The sequence below is a fragment of the Strigops habroptila genome, chromosome 9 (genome assembly GCF_004027225.2).
Source record: "Strigops habroptila isolate Jane chromosome 9, bStrHab1.2.pri, whole genome shotgun sequence".
Lineage (NCBI taxonomy): Eukaryota > Metazoa > Chordata > Aves > Psittaciformes > Psittacidae > Strigops > Strigops habroptila.
This window is the reverse complement of record NC_044285.2, coordinates 23,372,669-23,392,381: the sequence shown is the minus strand read 5'-3', so window position 1 is coordinate 23,392,381 and position 19,713 is coordinate 23,372,669. Positions and strand designations below refer to the sequence as shown.

Here is a 19,713-nt window from a genome sequence, read left to right as displayed (position 1 = left end):
AGGCATTTGGGGGTGGGATGCTGGGAAGAACAAGGTTTGATGGGAAGCTGCTGCAGAACGTATGGAGGAAAGGAGAGAACTGGAAATACCTGAGCAGAGAATCACAGAGAAGGGAAAGGGGCATGGAGCACAACTACAGAGGGAGCCTACAAAGAGTCAGAGTGGAGGTTGTGGCCATGGGAATTCAGGCAAGATGAGCCAGGGAATGTAGGAAGACACACTGGTCCAATTCCCTCTGGAAAAAGAAATGTAGGTGACAAATCTGGAGGGAGAAACCTGGTCAGCAATGAGATGTCTGAAGACTGGCAATAGATAAGGAAGAGGCGAGACTGAGCATGGGACGAGAGATGTTCCATGCTCCATAGTGCTACTTGGCAGCTTTAACCAAAGCCTATAGTTAGGTGTTTACTTGCCAGAAACTCCCATCATGGTGTGCAATGCCAAGACATGGGTTTAGGGTTTTCCTTGGTTTAGCTCCCAGCCAGGTGCTTCATATTCTTAAGTCCTGCTGGAGTGTTTTGTACCATCTGCAAAGACATAGAAACTGCCACTCTATGCATACTATTCATCCCGGTAACATGATAATGGCTGGGCTGTCTGCATCCTCACATGCTTTTTCACCCAACAGATGGCCGAGGTGGCAAATTCACCTCCATACAGTAGGCACTTGGTTCTTGTTAACAACTAGAAAGCCTCCATAGTGCACTGGGATCAACACGAAGTGATTCCCTAAAGCACAACCTGGTTGCAGAGCAGATTCTGCTGTAAACCCTTTGCTGAAGATCAAAGGGCTGAGAACAGGTTGGATTGGTTTTGGTGATTCTGAGTGTTGCTGTTTGCAGGAGAGGGGTTTGTCGCCTCCTGAATGTGCATCAATGAGCTCACATTGAGGCCAGAAGAGAAGGCACCCAAAGCACTTCGGCCCTACTGAATAGCAAGGAGAAAGCATGGGATCAAGCCCCCAGCAACGTGGGTACAGACCTGGCAAAAGAGGCAGCCAGAGACCTGCAGAGCGTGTCTCCTGCCCCGGCCAGTCCCACAGACACCGAGCCGGCAGCTCCAACCCTGGCTGGAGATGCTGAGGAAGGGCAGCAGCACGCACCTCCCGCTGCTGTGGAACAAGAAGAGGAGGAGGCCCAGGCACCCACTTCCCGTGGCTTTGATGAGCAGGAGGCAGAAGCAGAGGCCTGGAGGAAGGCGTTTGCCCTGCTCAGCCCAACGGCCTCTGAGTTGGTTCGTCAGGAAAAAGCCTGGCACATCGTGAGGGGCATCATGCGCAAGGCACTGGCTGTTATCCAGGAAATGGATGACCAGCCTCAGGAACAGCAGGATGTGGCCAAAAGTGTGGATGTCTCAATGGCAGCAATGACACCTGCAGCAGTTGAGGACATCGAGACTCTTGTGTTTGCAGAGCCGCAGGCAGAGGCCAGCACAGACACCGAGCCGGCAGCTCCTACTCTGCCCAGAGCGGCTGAGGAAGAGAAGCACCGCACACCTCTCGCTGCCATGGAACAGGAAGACATTGAAGAACACGTGTACGAGACAATACCACCAATGAGGCGTGCAGCTGTTGAGGAAGAGCCCAGCATGGACAAGCAGCAGACACCAGCACAGGCACCTGCCCCGAGGCGACGCACGCTTATCGACAGAGCTCTGCAGGTCCAATTAAGGCACAAAGTGAGGAGAGCACCTAAAAAGCATCAGGGAGAGGCCAGCACAGCCACCGCCTCCGCGCCATTACGCAAGGATGAACTGGCAGTGTCACCTGCAGCCGTTCACGACACCCAGGACGAGCCAGGTACATCCCTGAGTCGAGGGGCACCCAGGCCAGGCCAGCTGCAGCGTGTGCACGAGTTCGGCCGTGCCCCGGCCTCCCCTCCCTGGGCGAGGGCTGGCAGCCATCAGTGCAAAGCCCCCGCGGAAAGCCCTCGGTGGCACGTGGCAGCAGGAGCTTGCCCGGTGCCTGCCCAGCCCCGCGCCTACAGCTCTCCTTCTCCCGCAGGCATCACTGCCCTCCCAGGCGCAGGAGCAGTCCAACGGTGACGACCATCCCACTTCAGAAGGGTGCTGAAGGCTCTGCGCAGGGCTTTCCGCTGCTCCTGCATGAACCCGCAAGTGGAGGATTAGTGCCCCACTGCCAGCTCCAGGCCCGAGGGAACTGCGCTGAGGACATCATGCTGCAGCCTGCGCTCACTGGCCTATCCTGACCAAGCCTATCAATTCCTATTTGAAAGGGTGCTTTTCTAGAGAAGACATGACATTTTACATCCTCCCTCTTATTCCTCTGCATGTTAATAAAAGATGATGGTGTTTGAAAGGAGAATCTCTTTCTCCTGGCTGTTTCTCATTAAGCAGCAATCTCCCCTGTGTCAGGTGAAAGCCATTCCCCCTTATCTGGTCCCTGTGTTCCCTGGTAAAAAGCCCCTCTCCAGGTTTCTCAGGCTCTCTCAGCCTGGCTCCAGAGCAGAGCTGATCCAGCCCTCGCAGCAGCTCCGTGGCCTCCTCTGCACTCGCTCCAACAGCTCCACGTCCCTCTTCTGCTGTTGCCACAGAGCTGGATCAGGACTGCAGCGGGGGCTCCCCAGAGCGCAGCAGAGGGGGAGAATCCCCTCCCTCGACCTGCTGCTCAGGCTCTGGGGACGCAGCCCAGCACATGGGAGGGTTCTGGGCTGTATGTGAATAATGATCTGTTTAAAAAGGAAGGCTGGTTGTATCTGTTGAAGTCAAATGCAGTGGTGCCTGTAACAGAAAGATTTAAACTGGGAGAGGGTGCTGCCTCTCTAAAAGCTGGATTTTGCACAGTGCTGATCCCCTCTGCTCCCTGTGGACTTGGGGCAGACTAATTCTGTGCACAAGGCTACCTGGAAACTGTGTGATGTGAAAATCCTGGGCAGGAAACAGCAACGAGGCTTGGAGAGGGAAAGAAAGAAGAGAGAAGAGTGGAAGAACTGCCTTCTATCATTTTCCATACCCTGCTGAGCTGAACACAGTGTCACCTCTGCAACATCAAACTCCATAAACTTTATTATAAGAGGAAATACAGGTTTGCATCAAAGCAGACATAAAAAACACAACTAAACAAAAATACTTGGCTCAGGGATTTCAACACACAGGTGTTACACATGTCCATGGAGACTGCCATCCCCAAATGCTACTGCATCCGTTCTTCCCTCTGGGCCCTGTACTCCTTCATGCTCCTCTGCAAACAAGAGCAAAGGACAAATGTTACCAGCATATACCTGAGTGACTAAGATGAGCTCTGAAGCAGAAGCTCTCCCCTGGGAGGGTGCTGAGGCGCTGGCACAGGGTGCCCAGAGAAGCTGTGGCTGCCCCATCCCTGGCAGTGTTCAAGGCCAGGTTGGACACAGGGGCTTGGAGCAATGTGCTCTAGCGGTAGGTTTCCCTGGCCGTGGCAGGGGGTTGGGACTGGATGAGCTTTAAGGTCCCTCCCAACCCTGGTCTCTTCTTCTGAAAGAGATGGAGCATTTACCACTTCTTTGGGCAACCTGCGGCAGTGCCTCTATCTTTCAAAGTAGAATCTCCTACTGCTATCCCCCACCACGCTTTCTTGGCTGCACTAGCAGTTATCCCCTTCATTGCTGTGGCAACAGGTCGTTCCTCCGTTGCGCTGCGTGTTGCCTCGTTAGCCGCCCGCAGAACTGTGAAGCGGTTCTGGGTGGGGACATCAGGAGGAATCCCCTTGCTTTTATTTGTCCTCTTCCTCCACTTTTTGTGGTTTTTTTCTGGTATCAAGTTCCCAACTGCCTGGATTACTGCCCTCTTTCCTTTCTGTTTGTGTTATGGGGGAACTCTTGTGGTCCCTGCACAATTTGGGCTTGGAGCCAGCAGCTCAGCTCCCTCTCAGCTTCCCTGATGTCTCTTAGTCTCTTGTCTGTCTCCCACATCTCAGCCACGTGCTGCCGGAGCTCATGCCCAGGAGAGGTGTGTTCTTCCCTGGGTTGGACACTGGCTGGATGGCTGAGCCCCAAGAGCAGCAGTGAATGGTATCACATCTAGTTGGTGACTGGTCACTACTGGTGTCCCCTAGGGCTCAGTACTGGGGCCAGTGTTGCTTATTATCTTCATTAGAATCATAGCATCACAAAACCAGATCATTGATGATCTGGATGAGGGGATTGAATTCACCCTCAGTAAGTTTGCGGACGACACCAAGTTGGGTGGGAGTGTTGGTCTGCTGTAGGGCAGGAAGACTCTGCAGAGGGATCTGGTCAGGCTGGATCGATAGGCTCTATCCAATGGTATGAGGTTCAAGAAGGCAAAGTGCCCATTCCTGCACTTGGGAGCATCCTGACTTCTATCAGCACTAGTGCGTCCAGCAGGACCAGGGCTGTGCTCGTCCCCCTGTACTGGCCACTGGTGTGGCCACCCCTCGAATCCTGTGTTCAGACCTGCGGCCCTCATGACAAGAGAGACATTGAGGTGCTGGAGAGGCTCCAGAGAAGGGCAACGGAGCTGGAGAAGGGCCTGGAGCACAAGTGTGATGAGGAACGGCTGAGGGACTTGGGGGGGGTTTAGTCTGGAGAAGGCTCAGGGGTGCCTTATCGCTCTCTACAGCTACCTGACAGGAGGCTGGAGCCAGGAGGTGCCTGGTCTCTTTTCCCAAGGAACAAGGAATAGAACAAGAGGAAACGGCCTCAAGCTGAGGCAGGGGAGGTCTAGGCTGGATATTAGGAAGCATTTCTTCACTTCAGGTGTACTCAGGCATTGGAACAGGCTGCCAAGGGCAGTGGTGGAGTCAGCGTCCCTGGAAGTGTTCACACACCGTGTAGACGAGGCCCTCAGTAACACGGGTTAGTGGTGGCCTTGGCAGTGCTGAGCCAAGGGTTTGATCTGATGATCTTAAAGGTCTTTTCCAACGTGGTTGTCTCTACGACTGTCGGGAGCAGCCCTGGTGTGCCCAGTGGCCATGGGCACGATGCCGCCAACATCACCAAGCCTCGGTGGTCACTGTGGAGGTGCCCGTCACTGGTTGGGACTGGTTGGGATGTGTCACGGGCATGGGTATCTCCATGGCGACCACAGGGGCTTTGTGATGTAGGGGGGGCTCCTTGTGCCCAAAGGCCATTGTGACAGGGGTGGCCCCGTGGTGAGCGTGGGGTATCTAAGAAGCGAGAGCCCTAGAGTAGCCCAGTCCAGAGGAGCAGCCTCCCTCAGGAGGCAGCAATTTCCCTGGAAACCCACGGCAGGTCAGTGTCCCAGGACGTGGAAGATGCCCGTGGGTAAAGAAGCAAACGCCCGTTCCCAGCCCGCTAAGGGCAGGCCAAGCATGCAGAGGATGCGCCAGGTGAGAGCCAGGGCAGGAGGGAGAGGCCAGTGGTGGGACGGGGCCGCACAGAGCTGCCTCGGTGCCGGGGCCGGGCTTGCCGGCACTGCAGGGGCCTCTGTGCCAAGGCAGCCGCCTCCATCACACACCTCTTCCTCCTCCTCCTCCTGCCCACAGGTGGCCAACAGGCAGCCCGAGGAAGCGTCGCAGGGCAGCCTGAGCCAGGCCTCATCCCACCATGGGATCACGCTGCCACGGGTGCCCTACCTGGAGAGGTTTCAGCCTGTCGTCAACCAGCAGGCACAGGTAGGGAGCCCAAGGGAGACAGGGCCAAACGTCTTCCTGACCCTGGGAGCTGCTGACAGGCAGGAGGGAGGTGCGGGAGGGAGCAAGCTGAGCCCCTCGTGCCGTGCCCGGCAGGCTGCCCGTGCGTGCTGGGGGTGGCCTGAGGAGTGGCCGTGGGCTGTGGGTGGCCAGCCCTGTCCCCAGCCGGCTCTGGGAGCAGGCGGCAGCTGCCTGCGGGGCTGAGCCCTGCCCTGGGGCTGGCAGGGGCGCCCAGCTGCATGAGCTCAGCCAGCTGGGACGCGGGCGCAAGGGACACCGTCACGCAGCCTCTCTCCTTGGCTTCTCTTGCAGGTGGGCAGCCTGGGGCATCGAGTGGCACTGCCCCGCACCAGCAGGTCAACACAGGGGCAGACACCCCGTCTGCCATTGTTGGTGGCAATGGCACCGCGGCCACCACCTCGTTCAGCAAGAGCTGTCGTCAGCTGCTGTGGGCTGCAACCTGTTACACCAGCAGCCTCTCCACCTTCTGGCAGTGTCAGTGACTCGGCCATCAGCAGCTCAAGCAGGAGCCAACGAGAGCTTCTCACAACTGCTGCCCAGCTGCGCCGCGTCCCCAGTTATGGCAGCAAAGCTGCATGGCCACACACATTTCAGTGTGCCCCACTCAGGTCCACAGCCTCTCCCCTCACAAGTAAGACCTCAGGCAGCATGAGCGCAGTCATGCGCAGGGACAGCACTGGGAGCCAGGGACCCCGGCAACAGCCAGTGGCACGGCAGGACCCAGCACAAAGCAGGGGTGCAGGGGCACAAGCAAGAAGAGACACTGTCCGGGCGGCCGACACCAGCAACGCCCCAGCCACTCAGCCCTCACTGAGGAACGATGGGCCAGCGGCAGAGCACCTGCCAGCAGTGCCGGCGGCAGGCAGCAAGGGCAGCCTCAACAGCAAGTCCCTGGGGCTGCACCACAAGGAGTTTCCCCAGCACCTGCCCCCTCTGCCCAGCAAGATTAAGACTTCAGAGCAGCCAAAGAGGAGCTGCCTGGCCGGAGCTCCTGAGAAGCACCAGGCGCCTTTTCCTCCAGTGGCACCGGCACGAGCGTCCCCTGACTTTGGCAAGCGGGAGGCACCAGCACAGGCACGGAGACAGGCACCTGCCCCACAGAGCACTGAAGTCATGGACGCAGCTCTGCAGGTGCGTCCTGCAATGCGTAAAGAGAAGAATCCTCTGGCCCAGTCTGTGCCTGTGGTCGAGGGAACCAACCAGCAGCGAGTGGAACACCAGGACACGGCCCAAAGTGAGGATGTGGCGATGGCAGCATCGTCCCATGCAGAACCAAAGGACATTGAGTCTCATGTGGCTGCAGCACCTCAGGGACAGCCTAGCAAAGCCCCTCTTGTCCCAGCAGGAAGCGAGGCTGGAAAAGACATGGTGTCTCCCTTGTCTGGAGTCCACCAAGAAGAGGCCAGCAGAGCTGGTGTCTCCCCGGCAGAACACGTGGGGGACGTGACAGATTCGTTGACTGAGATCCCTGGGGCAGAAGCTGGAACACCACACCTTGCTCCAGGACCACGCGATGAAGGAGAAGCAGCAGCTTCTCTCCTGGCTAAGGACTCTCAGCACCAGGTGAGTGACACACGTGTGGCTGTCGCCAGGGATGCCAAGGTGCTGGAGGCAGCCCCAGATCCCAAAGTGTGTGTGACAGGGACATTGCTGGTGCTCCCTGTGCCATCCTGCTGACAATCCCTCCCTCCCCTGCCTCTGCTCTTGCTCTCCCATCCCGCATCCCTCCTCTGGAGCAAAGGCATGGAAAGAGAGCAGCCCGTGAGGGACCTCCCAGATGAGCAGCCATCAGCAGCAGTCCCATAGCCCAAGTGATGGGCCAATGCACCACCCAGCCCTGGCGCTGGTCACAGGGCCACAGGGGAGAAGGAAGCCAACGGCACAGCACCCACACAACTAGCTCCAGCCCCGAGAGAGACACGGCTGGGGAGAGCTGTCAGCTCCTCATGTTCTGCTGTGTGTTTACAGGAGGAGCCAGTGGAAATGCCCAAGAAGGCGGAAGAGTGTGTTGAGGACATTGACAACATGCTGTCCCAAGTCAAACTTGTAAAATTACGCAACATATGGGCCAACCCCTTGGTCCCAGAGCTCTTCCAGGCGCCCCAAGTGGATATCCAGGGGGGATCCAGCAGCCACAGCAGCGTGGGCACAGATGAGGCAGGAGAGGCAACCAGAGACCTGCAGAGCATGTCTCCTGCCCCAGCCAGTCCCACAGACACCGAGCCGGCATCTCCAACCCTCTCTGGAGATGCTCAGGAAGAGCAGCAGCACACACCTCCCACTGCTATGGAACAAGAGCAGGAGGAAGCATGGGCACCCGCTTCCCCTGGCTTTGATGAGCAGGAGGCAGAAGCAGAGGCCCGGAGGAAGGCGTTTGCCCTGCTCAGCCCAACGGCCTCTGAGTTGGTTCGCCAGGAAACAGCCCGGCTCATCGTGAGGGGCATCGTGCACAAGGCTTTGGCTGTCATCCAGGAAATGGATGAGCAGCCTCAGAAACAGCAGGACATGGACCAAAGTGTGGATGCGTCAATGGCACCAATGAAGCCTGCAGCAGTTGAAGACATCGAGACTCCTGTGGCTGCAGAGCCTCAGGCAGAGCCCAGCACAGCCCCTCTCACCCCAGAAGCAGGCGAGGGTGAAGAAGACATGGTTTCTCCCATGTCTGGAGAACAAGAAGAGGCCATAACAGCAGATGTTGGCCCAGCTGCTAAGGAAGAGGAGCAGCACGCACCTCTCACTGCTGTGGCAGAATTGCAGGGGGAGGCACCGGCACCAGCTTCCCCTGGCTTTGATGAGCAAGAGGCAGAAGCAGAGGCCCGGAGGAAGTCATTTGCCCTGCTCAGCCCAACAGCCTCTGAGTTGGTTCGCCAGGAAACAGCCTGGCTCATCGTGAGGGGCATCGTGCACAAGGCTTTGGCTGTCATCCAGGAAATGGATGAGCAGCCTCAGGAACAGCAGGATATGGAACAAAGCGTGGATGTGTCAATGGCACCAACGAGGCCTACAGCAGTTGAAGACATTGAGACTCCTGTGGCTGCAGGGCTTCAGGCAGAGCCCAGCACAGCCCCTCTCGTGCCAGAAGCAGGCGAGGGTGGAGGAGACATTGTGTCTCCCATGTCTGGAGAACACCAAGAAAAGACCATAACAGAAGATGTCTGCCCAGCTGCTGAGGAAGGGCAGCAGCACGCACCTCCCGCTGCTGTGGCACAAGAGCAGGAGGAGGCACTGGCACCACCTTCCCCTGACTTTGATAAGCAGGCGGCAGAAGCAGAGGCCTGGCGAAAGTCATTTGCCCTGCTCAGCCCCACTGCCTCTGAGTTAGTTCATCAAGAAACAGCTTGGCTCATTGTGAGGGGCATTGTGCGCAAGGCTTTGGCTGTCATCCAGGAAATGGATGAGCAGCCTCAGGAACAGCAGGACATGGACCGAAGTGTAGATGTGCCAATGACACCAATGAGGCCTGCAGCAGGTGAAGACATCGAGACTCCTGTGGCTGCAGAGCCTCAGGCAGAGCCCAGCACAGCCCCTCTCCTCCCAGAAGCAGGTGAGGGTGGCTTAGACATGGTGTCTCCCATGTCTGGAGAACAAGAGGCCATAACAGCAGATGTTGGCCCAGCTGCCAAGGAAGAGGAGCAGCACGCACCACTCACTGCTGTGGCAGAATTGCAGGGGGAGGCACCAGCACCACCTTCCCCTGACTTTGACAAGCAGGAGGCAGAAGCAGAGGCCCGGAGAAAGTCATTTGCCCTGCTCAGCCCCACTGCCTCTGAGTTAGTTCGTCAAGAAATAGCTTGGCTCATCGTGAGGGGCATCATGCACAAGGCTTTGGCTGTCATCCAGGAAATGGATGAGCAGCCTCTGGAACAGCAGGACCTGGCTGAAAGTGTGAATGTGTCAATGGCACCAATGAGGCTTGCAGCAGGTGAGGACATCGAGACTCTTGTGGCTGCAGAGCCTCAGGCAGAGGCAATCACGGACACCGAGCCGGCAGTTCCTACTCTGGCTGGAGCTGCTGAGGAAGAGGAGCACCACGCACCTCTCGCTGCCATGGAAGAGCAGGACATGAACGAAAGCAAGTATGTGCCAATCACACCAATAAGGTGTGCAGCCATTGAGGACAGTGAAGAACACGTGTACGAGACAATACCACCAATAAGGCATGCAGCTGTTGAGGAAGCGCCCAGCATGGACAAGCGGCAGACACCAGCACAGGCACCTGCCCCAAGGTGGCGCACACTTATCGACAGAGCTCTGCAGGTCTCATTCAGGCACAAAGTGACAAGAGCATCTAAAAAGCATCAGGGAGAGGCCAGCACAGCCACCGCCTCTGCGCCATTATGCAAGGATGAACTGGCAGTGTCACCTGCAGCCATTCACGACACCCAGGACGAGCCAGGTATGTCCCTGAGTCGAGGGGCACCCAGGCCAAGCCAGCTGCAGCATGTGCACGAGTTCGGCCGTGCCCCGGCCTCCCCTCCCTGGGCGAGGGCTGACAGCCTCCGGTGCAAAGCCCCCGCGGAAAGCCCTCGGTGGCACGTGGCAGCAGGAGCTTGCCCGGTGCCCGCCCAGCCCTGCGCCTACAGCTCTCCTTCTCCCGCAGGCATCGCTGCCCTCCCAGACGCAGGAGCAGTCCAACGGCGACGACCACCCCACTTCAGAAGGGTGCTGAAGGCTCTGCGCAGGGCTTTCCGCTGCTCCTGCATGAACCCGCAAGTGGAGGATTAGTGCCCCGCTGCCAGCTCCAGGCCCGAGGGAGCTGCGCTGAGGACATCTTGCTGCAGCCTGCGCTCGCTATGGATACTTTCTCGGGCCAATAAACCATTTCCCTTTCCCCCCAGTGCTCGACTCTGCCTGCTCCATCTTTTCCCTCATGTTTGTAGCAGAGATGCCTGCGGAGCCACCTCTTTCCTTGCAGCACTTCCCAGCTGGTGAGCTTGCAGTCCTGCTGGCTCTTGGCAGCGCGTGCTGCCCATGCAGGAAAAGTGCACCCCAATGGAATGAAACAGTGTGTAATGCAATGGCTCCCACGTCAGCTGGCTTTTGAAGCCCGGTGCATGCTGCAGTCCGGTGACCAGAATGAGAGGGGTGTAGAAGGGATGGGAGGAATAAGGAGTGAGGCTTGGCGTTGCTAAGGCCAGAGAAAAGGGACGAGAGATTGTGATTCTCCTGCTCCTCTTACATGTGCAAGCACTGGAGCAATGCAGTGAGAAGCTGGCAGTGTTTCCAGAAGCAGAACTGTAAATGGGAAGCAGATGGCTGACCTCGATCGATCGCCCCCGTCCCCATCCTGCACCTTCCAACTGGCCCAGCACGGGAGATCTTGTATCTGCCCTGAGCCACGGTCTTGTGTCCCTGGGGCTGAAAGCCCCCGGAGGACTGAAATACTCTGGGGACACAGGAGCCACCTAAAATGCACTCGGTGCCTCAAAGAACATGGAAGGAGCATCAAGCTCTGTACGTCCCCTTGGTAGAGAAGCCACGGGTGCCAAAAAGGTGAATAGCAAAGAAAGCAGTGCCGCGATTGAGAGACGGGATGCAGCTTGATGCGAGCAAGATGTCGTTTTATTACAGTTATCCATATACATTTATACTTGTCCCTACCTAGCGTGTCTCATACTGATTGGTCTATCTTTTACAGAAGGCACACACTGATTGGCTAACTAACATAAGACAAACTATTAATCAAGCAGTTATCTCCCCCCAGCAACATCTTTTCTTACACAAAGAGTTAGCTCCTCTTTATCAAGGTCGGCTACTCCCTTCTCCCTCAACCTTTCCAACCCCTGATTGATAAATAAACACTGGGCCATTCTTTCTCAGCCAAGCTTTTATCCTTATCTTATTCCTCCCATGGTTTACGACCGACAAGTTCCAACAGGTCTCCTTCTATCAGCTGAACAGCACTGGGAGTCTTGCTGAGAGTAGCCAAATCCTGTCCTACATCTCCCCCTTCCTGTTGCACAAAAAGAATTTTTTTTCATGGAACGTTCTATCAATCTCTGTAGACACTGCAACAAACAGGGTAAAAGGATTAACAGGAGAACAAAGACAGCCAAGGTGTAAACAATTGTCTTTACCAAACTCCTTAACCATCCTGACAGCCCCCATCCTCCAAGGAGTTTATCTAACCAATCCCAACGATCGTCTTGTCGGAGTTTAAAGACTCCTTTTTTAAGCTGTTGAATACTGGCATGGATTGATTCTGAGTGATCGGAGAGATTCATACAACACATGCCTTCAAAATCTTCACAGCCATGGCCTTGCGCTAAAAGCAAAAAGTCTATAGCATATCTATTCTGCAATGTAGCATGGCGAACACTATCTACATCTAATAAAAGACCAGATAAGGCATCGCTAGTAGCATTAGTTTGTTAGCAAGCCAGCAGCCAAGTTTATCTAGAGTCGCTAATGCTCTCCCAGCGGCAAGCCCAGGTATCAGAAGAGAGGTAACAAAGCATTGACTAAAAGACCAAAACTCCGCGCTATCATTGCAATCAGGGGTATATGCATGAATGCTACGCTTCGCTCTATGAGAAAGACAGTGTTGTAAAATCAGAGATGTATTAGGAGTTAGGACAGAAAGGTGTTAAAGGCTACATGGACCTCCTTTGACCTTTTATACACTAAATGAGACCAGTCTACACAACTATGTAAATAACAGCTATTTCCTAACAATTCGTGCCCTGTGACAACTAAGACTTTTGCTACATCAATTTCCTTTTCTAAACAGTCATCGCACCAGCGTTTGGCAAGCGTCGCTCAGCGCCACCATTCCTTTTCACAAGTATAGCATATACACAAGACCCAAGGGTCACAAGTTTTACATAAAATACAAACGATTTCTGCAGTTAATATTTCTTTACACTGATTCATATAGTTCTTCCTTGCTTGCGGTGTTCAATTCATGTTGTCCTGGCTCTTCTCAGGAGATTCACCGATTTGTTGCTCGAAAGGGTGGTCCGGAGGATGATTGGAGTCCTCACCAGATGGTTGTGGTAGGGATTTTAGATCATGCGGAGTCATAACATAAGTATCAAAGACAGAAGATAGCAAGCTTGCAAAATACGGGGAAGAAAGCCCATGTTCGGTAACAGTGCGGCGTAGCTCCTTAACTACCGGAAAAGACAAAGCCTCCCACTGTGCCCCCCGACCTTGATATATTACGGGGGCTACAATCGTCTTAGCAATTTCCAGATCTCCCTCCTTCAAGGCTTGTCGTCTTATGTTAACCCATACATCGCGTAGGTCAGGGGGGTAGAGGTCTGGCTCGTTTTCAGGGTCCATTGGTCCCGGATCAAAGGGGTATTCCTCTGGGGGGTGGCCCGCGGCACAGACCTCCAAAGACTTAAGGTTCTTTCGGTCCTCCAATAACAGTGGAGGTACCATGGGAGAGTCTGCTTCTCTCTCCGCTACATCTTTGTGGCTTTTTTCCTGGACTTTCAAAGCCTCAAAAATGCTTCTCCACCAAGGGAGCATGCGCTGCGCCTCGGCGTTCCCAGTTGTTGCTGCATCCCATAATTTCACCCCCACATCGTCCCAAAGTTCCTTCGTAAAAATACTAGATGCAGTTACAGTGGGTATTTTCACCTGCACCCATTTAAGTATTGCTTTAAGGTCATGACCAGGAACATTTTTCCCATGCTTTTGCAGGAGAGCTTTCATAAGCTCATATACATCTCTCTCTGGGGAAGATTCTTGATTTCCCATGTTTCCCACAGCTCACCTCTCTACTCCGGAGGGATTTCAGGCCGGCCGGCTCCTCCTTCCTTTCAGCAGCTCATTCAAAGTTCTGTGGGACTCGCAGCAAGCCGCTCAGCTAGGCGGTTCGTCGACCCATCACGTCGGGGTCACCAATTTGCCACGATTGAGAGACGGGATGCAGCTTGATGCGAGCAAGATGTCGTTTTATTACAGTTATCCATATACATTTATACTTGTCCCTACCTAGCGTGTCTCATACTGATTGGTCTATCTTTTACAGAAGGCACACACTGATTGGCTAACTAACATAAGACAAACTATTAATCAAGCAGTTATCTCCCCCCAGCAACATCTTTTCTTACACAAAGAGTTAGCTCCTCTTTATCAAGGTCGGCTACTCCCTTCTCCCTCAACCTTTCCAACCCCTGATTGATAAATAAACACTGGGCCATTCTTTCTCAGCCAAGCTTTTATCCTTATCTTATTCCTCCTATGGTTTACGACCGACAAGTTCCAACACATCTCCTTCTATCAGCTGAACAGCACTGGGAGTCTTGCTGAGAGTAGCCAACTCCTGTCCTACAAAGCAGCTTAGCAGTTTAAAGCTATAAACCTGTCCCTGGCTGCTGCCATCCCCTTGCTGTACAATAAAGTCAGTCCCAACTGGCCAAGTCAGCCCTACCGTGTTACAAGGAGAGCAAAGGCTGCAGTCAAGCAGTGCAGTGCCTGCCTGCAGCTGAGCCAGGGCTGTTCCGTCCTTCACTCGCACACCGCACAGGCACTGGTACAGGGCAGTGCTCAGCTCCCATGCATTGCCGTGAAGACAGAAGCATCTTGACGCTTTCCAGTAGTGACCTTTGGTAATGCCAACAGGAGGAGCATCCCAAACACTGGAGAGCCCGTTTCCTCTCCTACGGACAGGCAGAACAGCCAGGACCTGCTAAGGTTCATGTGACAGATACCAGCTACAGGCACAGGGGAATCCTTTTACCTTAGTTAACCTCCTGGGCCCAAGGGGGTAATGTCTCTTCTTATGCTCCAAGGGCAAATTCAATCACTCCTGCATTAGCAGCTACACTCAGACCAACACTTGAGCCTTAAATCGTTCAAAACCAGTCTCAGATTTGCACTTCATTAATATTGCCACAAACAGATGGGCACGAATTCGTCCCAGCTCTGGACATGGCCATCACTTGCTGCATGTCTATGACAGTGACGTCCTTCTCCTCTGGTAGAGTTTCCCCTATGTTTTCCTTCCAGACATCATCTATTAAAACCAACATCATAAAGTTTGACCAAGTGTGAGAGAAGAGAGCTGAGATATCAGCAGGAAACAGGACCCCTTTAAAGCTCTTCTACTGCACTGGCATCCAATGGCACTTTCCCATCCTTAGGAGGTCTCCCTTAAGCTACAACCACGACCAGGACCAGCAGGTTTCAGCTCAAAGAGAAAGTAACAACTATCAGAAAAGGAGTTTTCAGCTGCTCATGGAAATGCAAATGCAAAGCCAGCTCCCTGCTGCCCGGCTCCTATTGCCCTTCACAGGAAGAGCTGTACAGTTACGGGCATGCACATCCCTCCCTTGCTTCCACACTCAGAAAGAGTGGTCCTTGCAGCTCAGCTCAGCTCAGCTCAGCTCAACAAACATGCAACTGGCCCACAGCATCCCCTGGATGTCAGAGGAAGTGACCAGCAGGTCAAAGACCAGTGGTTTTCAAGACCTTTTTAAAAAGTTGCTCCAAGTGGTGGAGCAACTTTCAGCACGAGGAAACCAGCCCAGGCAGGAGCTAAAGGCCTCTGAACACAAACCACTGCCAGCCAGTCAGTGAGACCAAGCCTATGAATTCCTATTTGAAAGGGTGATTTTCTAGAGAAGACATGACATTTTACATCCTCCCTCTTATTCCTCTGTATGTTAATAAAAGATGGTGGTGTTTGAAAGGAGAATCTCTTTCTCCTGGGTGTTTCTCATTAAGCAGCCATTTCCCCTCTGTCAGGTGAAAGCCATTCCCCCTTGTCTGGTCCCTGTGTTCCCTGGTAAAAAGCCAGTCTCCAGGTTTCCCAGGCTCTCTCAGCCTGGCTCCAGAGCAGAGCTGCTCCAGCCCTCGCAGCAGCTCCGTGCCCTCCTCTGGACTCGCTCCACCAGCTCCACGTCCCTTTTGTGCTGTTGCCACAGAGCTGGATCAGGACTGCAGCGGGGGCTCCCCAGAGCACAGTAGAGGGGGAGAATCCCCTCCCTCGACCTGCTGCTCAGGCTCTGGGGACGCAGCCCAGCACATGGGAGGGTTCTGGGCTGTAAGTGAATAATGATCTGTTTAAAAAGGAAGGCTGGTTGTATCTGTTGAAGTCAAATGCAGTGGTGCCTGTAACAGAAAGATTTAAATTGGGAGAGGGTGCTGCCTCTCTAAAAGCTGGATTTTGCACAGTGCTGAACCCTTCTGCTCCCTGTGGACTTGGGGCAGACTAATTCTGTGCACAAGGCTACCTGGAAACTGCGTGATCTGAAAATCCTGGGCAGGAAACAGCAACGACGCTTGGAGAGGGAAAGAAAGAAGAGAGAAGAGTGGAAGAACTGCCTTCTATCATTTTCCATACCCTGCTGAGCTGAACACAGTGTCACCCCTGCAACATCAAACTCCATAAACTTTATTATAAGAGAAAATACAGGTTTGCATCAAAGCAGTCGTAAAAAACACAACTAAACAAAAATACTTGGCACAGGGAATTCAACACACAGGTGTTACACACGTCCATGGAGGCTGCCATCCCCAAACGCTACTGCATCTCCTCTTCCCTCTGGGCCCTGTACTCCTTTATGCTCCTCTGCAAACAAGAGCAAAGGGCAAATGTTACCAGTATATACCTGAGCGACTCATACATCCCATGCCACCACTCTGCTCTGTGCTGTGACTCCTCTGCGCAGTGCAGAGTAGTCTGAGCAGCTCTGACAAAGCTCCAGGTACCTTCAGAAGTGACTGAGCTTTACAGTCACTCCAAGGAAAAGGAAGCCAGGCCATGCCACAGGTCAGGCAGAGAAGGTCTGAGACAACTATAGGTTCTTTATGGCTACAATACAGCTGTCAGCCCCCTCCTCTCACCTCTGAGACCAAGAGACAGAAAAGCTCCCTGAACTTTTCAGGAACGGTCTCACCTCAAAGGTGTTGAGCACATGCTGGCAAACACCCATCAGGTCGTTCAGCCCTTTCCGGAACGGCTCAACAGCAGGAAGGGCCCCTTTGGGAAAGAAGATGGGTCAGTGGTTTCCAAAGGGGTTGATAGCCCTCTCCCTCACCACTCTGGGCAGTGTGGTTGTTCCCCCGTGATGGGAACAGGTCTTACACCAGGCACATGCCACACACTTCTCTCCTACCAGCCCACCCTCAGCATCCTGAGAGCTGAGCTCAGGCCCAGGCTACAGTACAGGAAGAGCAGAGCCGAACCCTGCCGCAGCCCCCCAGGGAAGGGGTGCCCTTGGCAAGAACAGCCTCAGCACTACTCATTTTTAGGAAATTACAGAGTTGGCAAGCACAAACTAGATACTCAAGGGAACAGTCCCATAAGGAAGGAATGAAATAACACCGTCCTCCTGGGGCAGCAAAGCTGTGGAGCCTGGATGGAGGGCAGTGGACTGAGCTGAAGGGGTTGGTATGCTGGGAGGAGTGAGTGATGGCCAGAGGCTCAGAGTTGTCGGTGCTGCCTATCAAGGGGGAACACAGACCCCTCTGGGAGGCAAGTCAAAAGACAGCACAGACCGATGTGGCTTTTCAAGAGAGCTTTGGTTCACAGCCTGATGACCAAAGCTGGCAGACAGCCAAGAAGGAGAAGCAGAAGCAAATTATCTCATTGCAGCTATGTATGTCAGCATACTTTGGGTTGGCTTTCCAAAACCTCTGCTGATTCAGGGGCAGATGAAGCACCATCACCTCTGACAGGACACAGCAGATCTATCTTACCCCAGCACTACAGTAGAGTGCTTGCAGAGAAGAGGGAGAAGAGTGACTTTATTGAGAAGGAGAAGGTTTCTTTATTGAAATGACTCATGGTGGAAACCTGACATGAGCAGAGGGGATGCCACAAAAGAAGGGACCTGAATATGAAAGCAATGCACCTCCCATACCTCTGGTCTGGATCCGGAAGTTGATCTTGCTTTCAGCGGGGTGTGTGAAGCAGTAGCCACAGAACTCCACATCAGGGCTGCAGGAGGGGTGAGAGGAGAAGAGAGCAGTGAAACCCAGGCCAATCCACAGCAAATCTCAGGGAAGTCAGAGGCTTGGGCCACTCCAGACCTGCCAGGGCTCAGGATGTTTCTAACATGACTGAGGGTCTTATGGGAGGGATATGCTGAAAGGATACTACCCGTGTAACCTTATTCACACGCCTCCATCTATCTCTGAGCTACAGCTGGAGCTTTGTAGGGGAAAGACCTGGCTGGCACCCTGTTCAAACAGGGGATCCTGGGTGCTTGGAAACCTCCCTCCACACAAACCTGTTGCACTTCTGCTGGACAAAGGAGGCAGATGGGTCTAGGGCACCACAAGATGTTTGCAGACTGCACGACATCTGCCTTCACAAGCCGAGGTGACTGGTAGAACATTTGTGCACGCAGCAGAAAGCACAGCCCCTCACAAAAAGGCTGCTCTTTTTCTTGTCATGGTGATCTATCAGAGGAATCCACAAGACATTTGCAAGGCAACTGTCACTTGAGATGATGCATTGAACTTCCTGCTGGAATTCTTCCGAGGCTTACGAGTGAGTCTTCACAACCCCCCAGTGCTCCCCAGCTCAATAAAATCAGAGTGAAGCCATTTGTATATTTTAATGGGGGCAGCAGGATAATTAATTTCCAGCATCAATTCATGCATCTTGATGGAAGCATCAAAGATGATCAATCTGCTTCATACTGGCTGTTCCTATCCTCCTTTCTGACAGCACTTGCCCCAGAAGGTGACATAGATACTGCCTGGCCACCTGTACTTACACAGAGTTGCACATCATTTCACCCAGAGCCACGTAAGATATTCAGAAGTCTGTCACAAGTCAGGCATTACATTTCCTCTGTAACTAACCATCAGAGCAGTGAGGGCTGGCTGTTCCCTCACTGGGATGGGGAGCTGGGAGCAAGAACTGTAAGCCAGCCAATAGGGCAGAGGAGTCACTGGCCAGCCCTGTCCCACAGCACCCAAGCAAGGGAGTAAGGCGGGTGCAAAGGTGTAGCCAGGGCCAGCCAAGGGTCCAGGTCACCCGGCAGGTTTGTGGGGGTCAAAGAGGCTCGAGGCCAGGCCAGGAAGACAATCTGCAGGTCAGGTGAGGGTAATGAGGGTCAGACAAAACCTATGACCACCAAGCAGGTGTACAATGTACAACAATGAGGAGAGGCTGATGTCAGGTCAGGAAGTCAGCCCATGGGCCAGCATCCAACGGCCCAGTACAGGCTGAGCTGAAGACCCATATTCATACACCCTGGCTCAGGAGGGACTGAAAGCCCTGAGCTGAGCTTAAATGGGGCTCCTGAGCCTGGGGGCAGGGTGTGTGTGGAGGCCCCAGGTGAGGCTGCTCAGATCCATCAAGGCCTATTAGTGCTCTCAGGGGCTAACAGTACAAGGAGAAAGTTAATCCTGTGAAGAGAGGGAGTAGGTAAGGAGCCTTTGGAACCAGGTCTGATATAAATACTCCAACAGGCACACACAGAGGTAGTTTTGCCTTGTTCCAGCAGCAACTGAGATGCAACTCAGTAAGGAGAAGGGCAGAGCAGGAGATAGAGGAATGTCCAGTAGTACCAGGGGCTGTGGGAACTCCACTTACTTCTTCATGACCATGTATCGGAGGGCATTGCCAAGCGTGTGATCCTCATCGTGCAACACAAAAGTGATGCAGTTTCCATCTGTCCCATCTGCCTGGACCTGCCATGAATGGGGAGAGAAGAGGTGCTGTAAGGCTCTCTGAACACCAGCCCCAGGGTGAGAAATCAACAGTTGTTCTCAGCTTCCCCACAGGAACTGGGAGGACCAGTAGCTCTGGCTGGGCCATCGCTGTGGCTCATGTCTCAAGTGCTGGAGTGTGACCACGAGCAACTTCACAGAGGAGGGAAGGTGGCAAAATTATCGACCTCAGAGAAACCTCTCCCCGGTTATCACAGTGCCTGTGCACCCTTGCTCCTCACAGGAGAGAAGAGGAGCCCAAAGCAAGCTGCAGCTGCAGGACCCATGGTGGCAGAAAGCTGGGAGTGACTGTTCACGTTGGTGTGATTCCGGGTCCTGCCACCAGTCCAGGGCTAGACAGCAATGAGAGGGACAGTCAAAACCTCCCCAGGGAGGCGTGCTGCCTGTCAGCAGGGAAAGCTTATCGCACCTCAAAGCCAACTGTAAGCTCAAATTCACACACT

General features: G+C 54.1%; 1 protein-coding gene across 1 annotated transcript; it reads right to left on the bottom strand.

Annotated features, from left to right (window-relative positions):
- Positions 1–2,997: 2,997 nt before the first annotated feature.
- LOC115613107 (DNA-directed RNA polymerases I and III subunit RPAC2-like) lies at positions 2,998–19,223 on the bottom strand. The gene is made up of 4 exons (XM_032920179.1): positions 19,134–19,223; positions 17,449–17,525; positions 16,483–16,565; positions 2,998–3,199 (listed from the first exon to the last, which is right to left on the bottom strand). The coding sequence occupies exons 1-4, from the start codon at positions 19,145–19,147 to the stop codon at positions 3,152–3,154; spliced, it is 222 nt and encodes a 73-aa protein (XP_032776070.1). The 5' UTR covers positions 19,148–19,223; the 3' UTR covers positions 2,998–3,151.
- Positions 19,224–19,713: the final 490 nt, after the last annotated feature.

Bases quoted from the DNA above. Each gene is read 5' to 3' on its own strand.
- LOC115613107 (XM_032920179.1), bottom strand. The intron at 16,566-17,448 runs GTATGGGAGGTG...TCTTTCCCAAAG, and splicing joins CTTCCGGATCCAGACCAGAG to GGGCCCTTCCTGCTGTTGAG. The intron at 3,200-16,482 runs GTGAGACCGTTC...TCTTGTTTGCAG, and splicing joins ATGTGCTCAACACCTTTGAG to AGGAGCATGAAGGAGTACAG.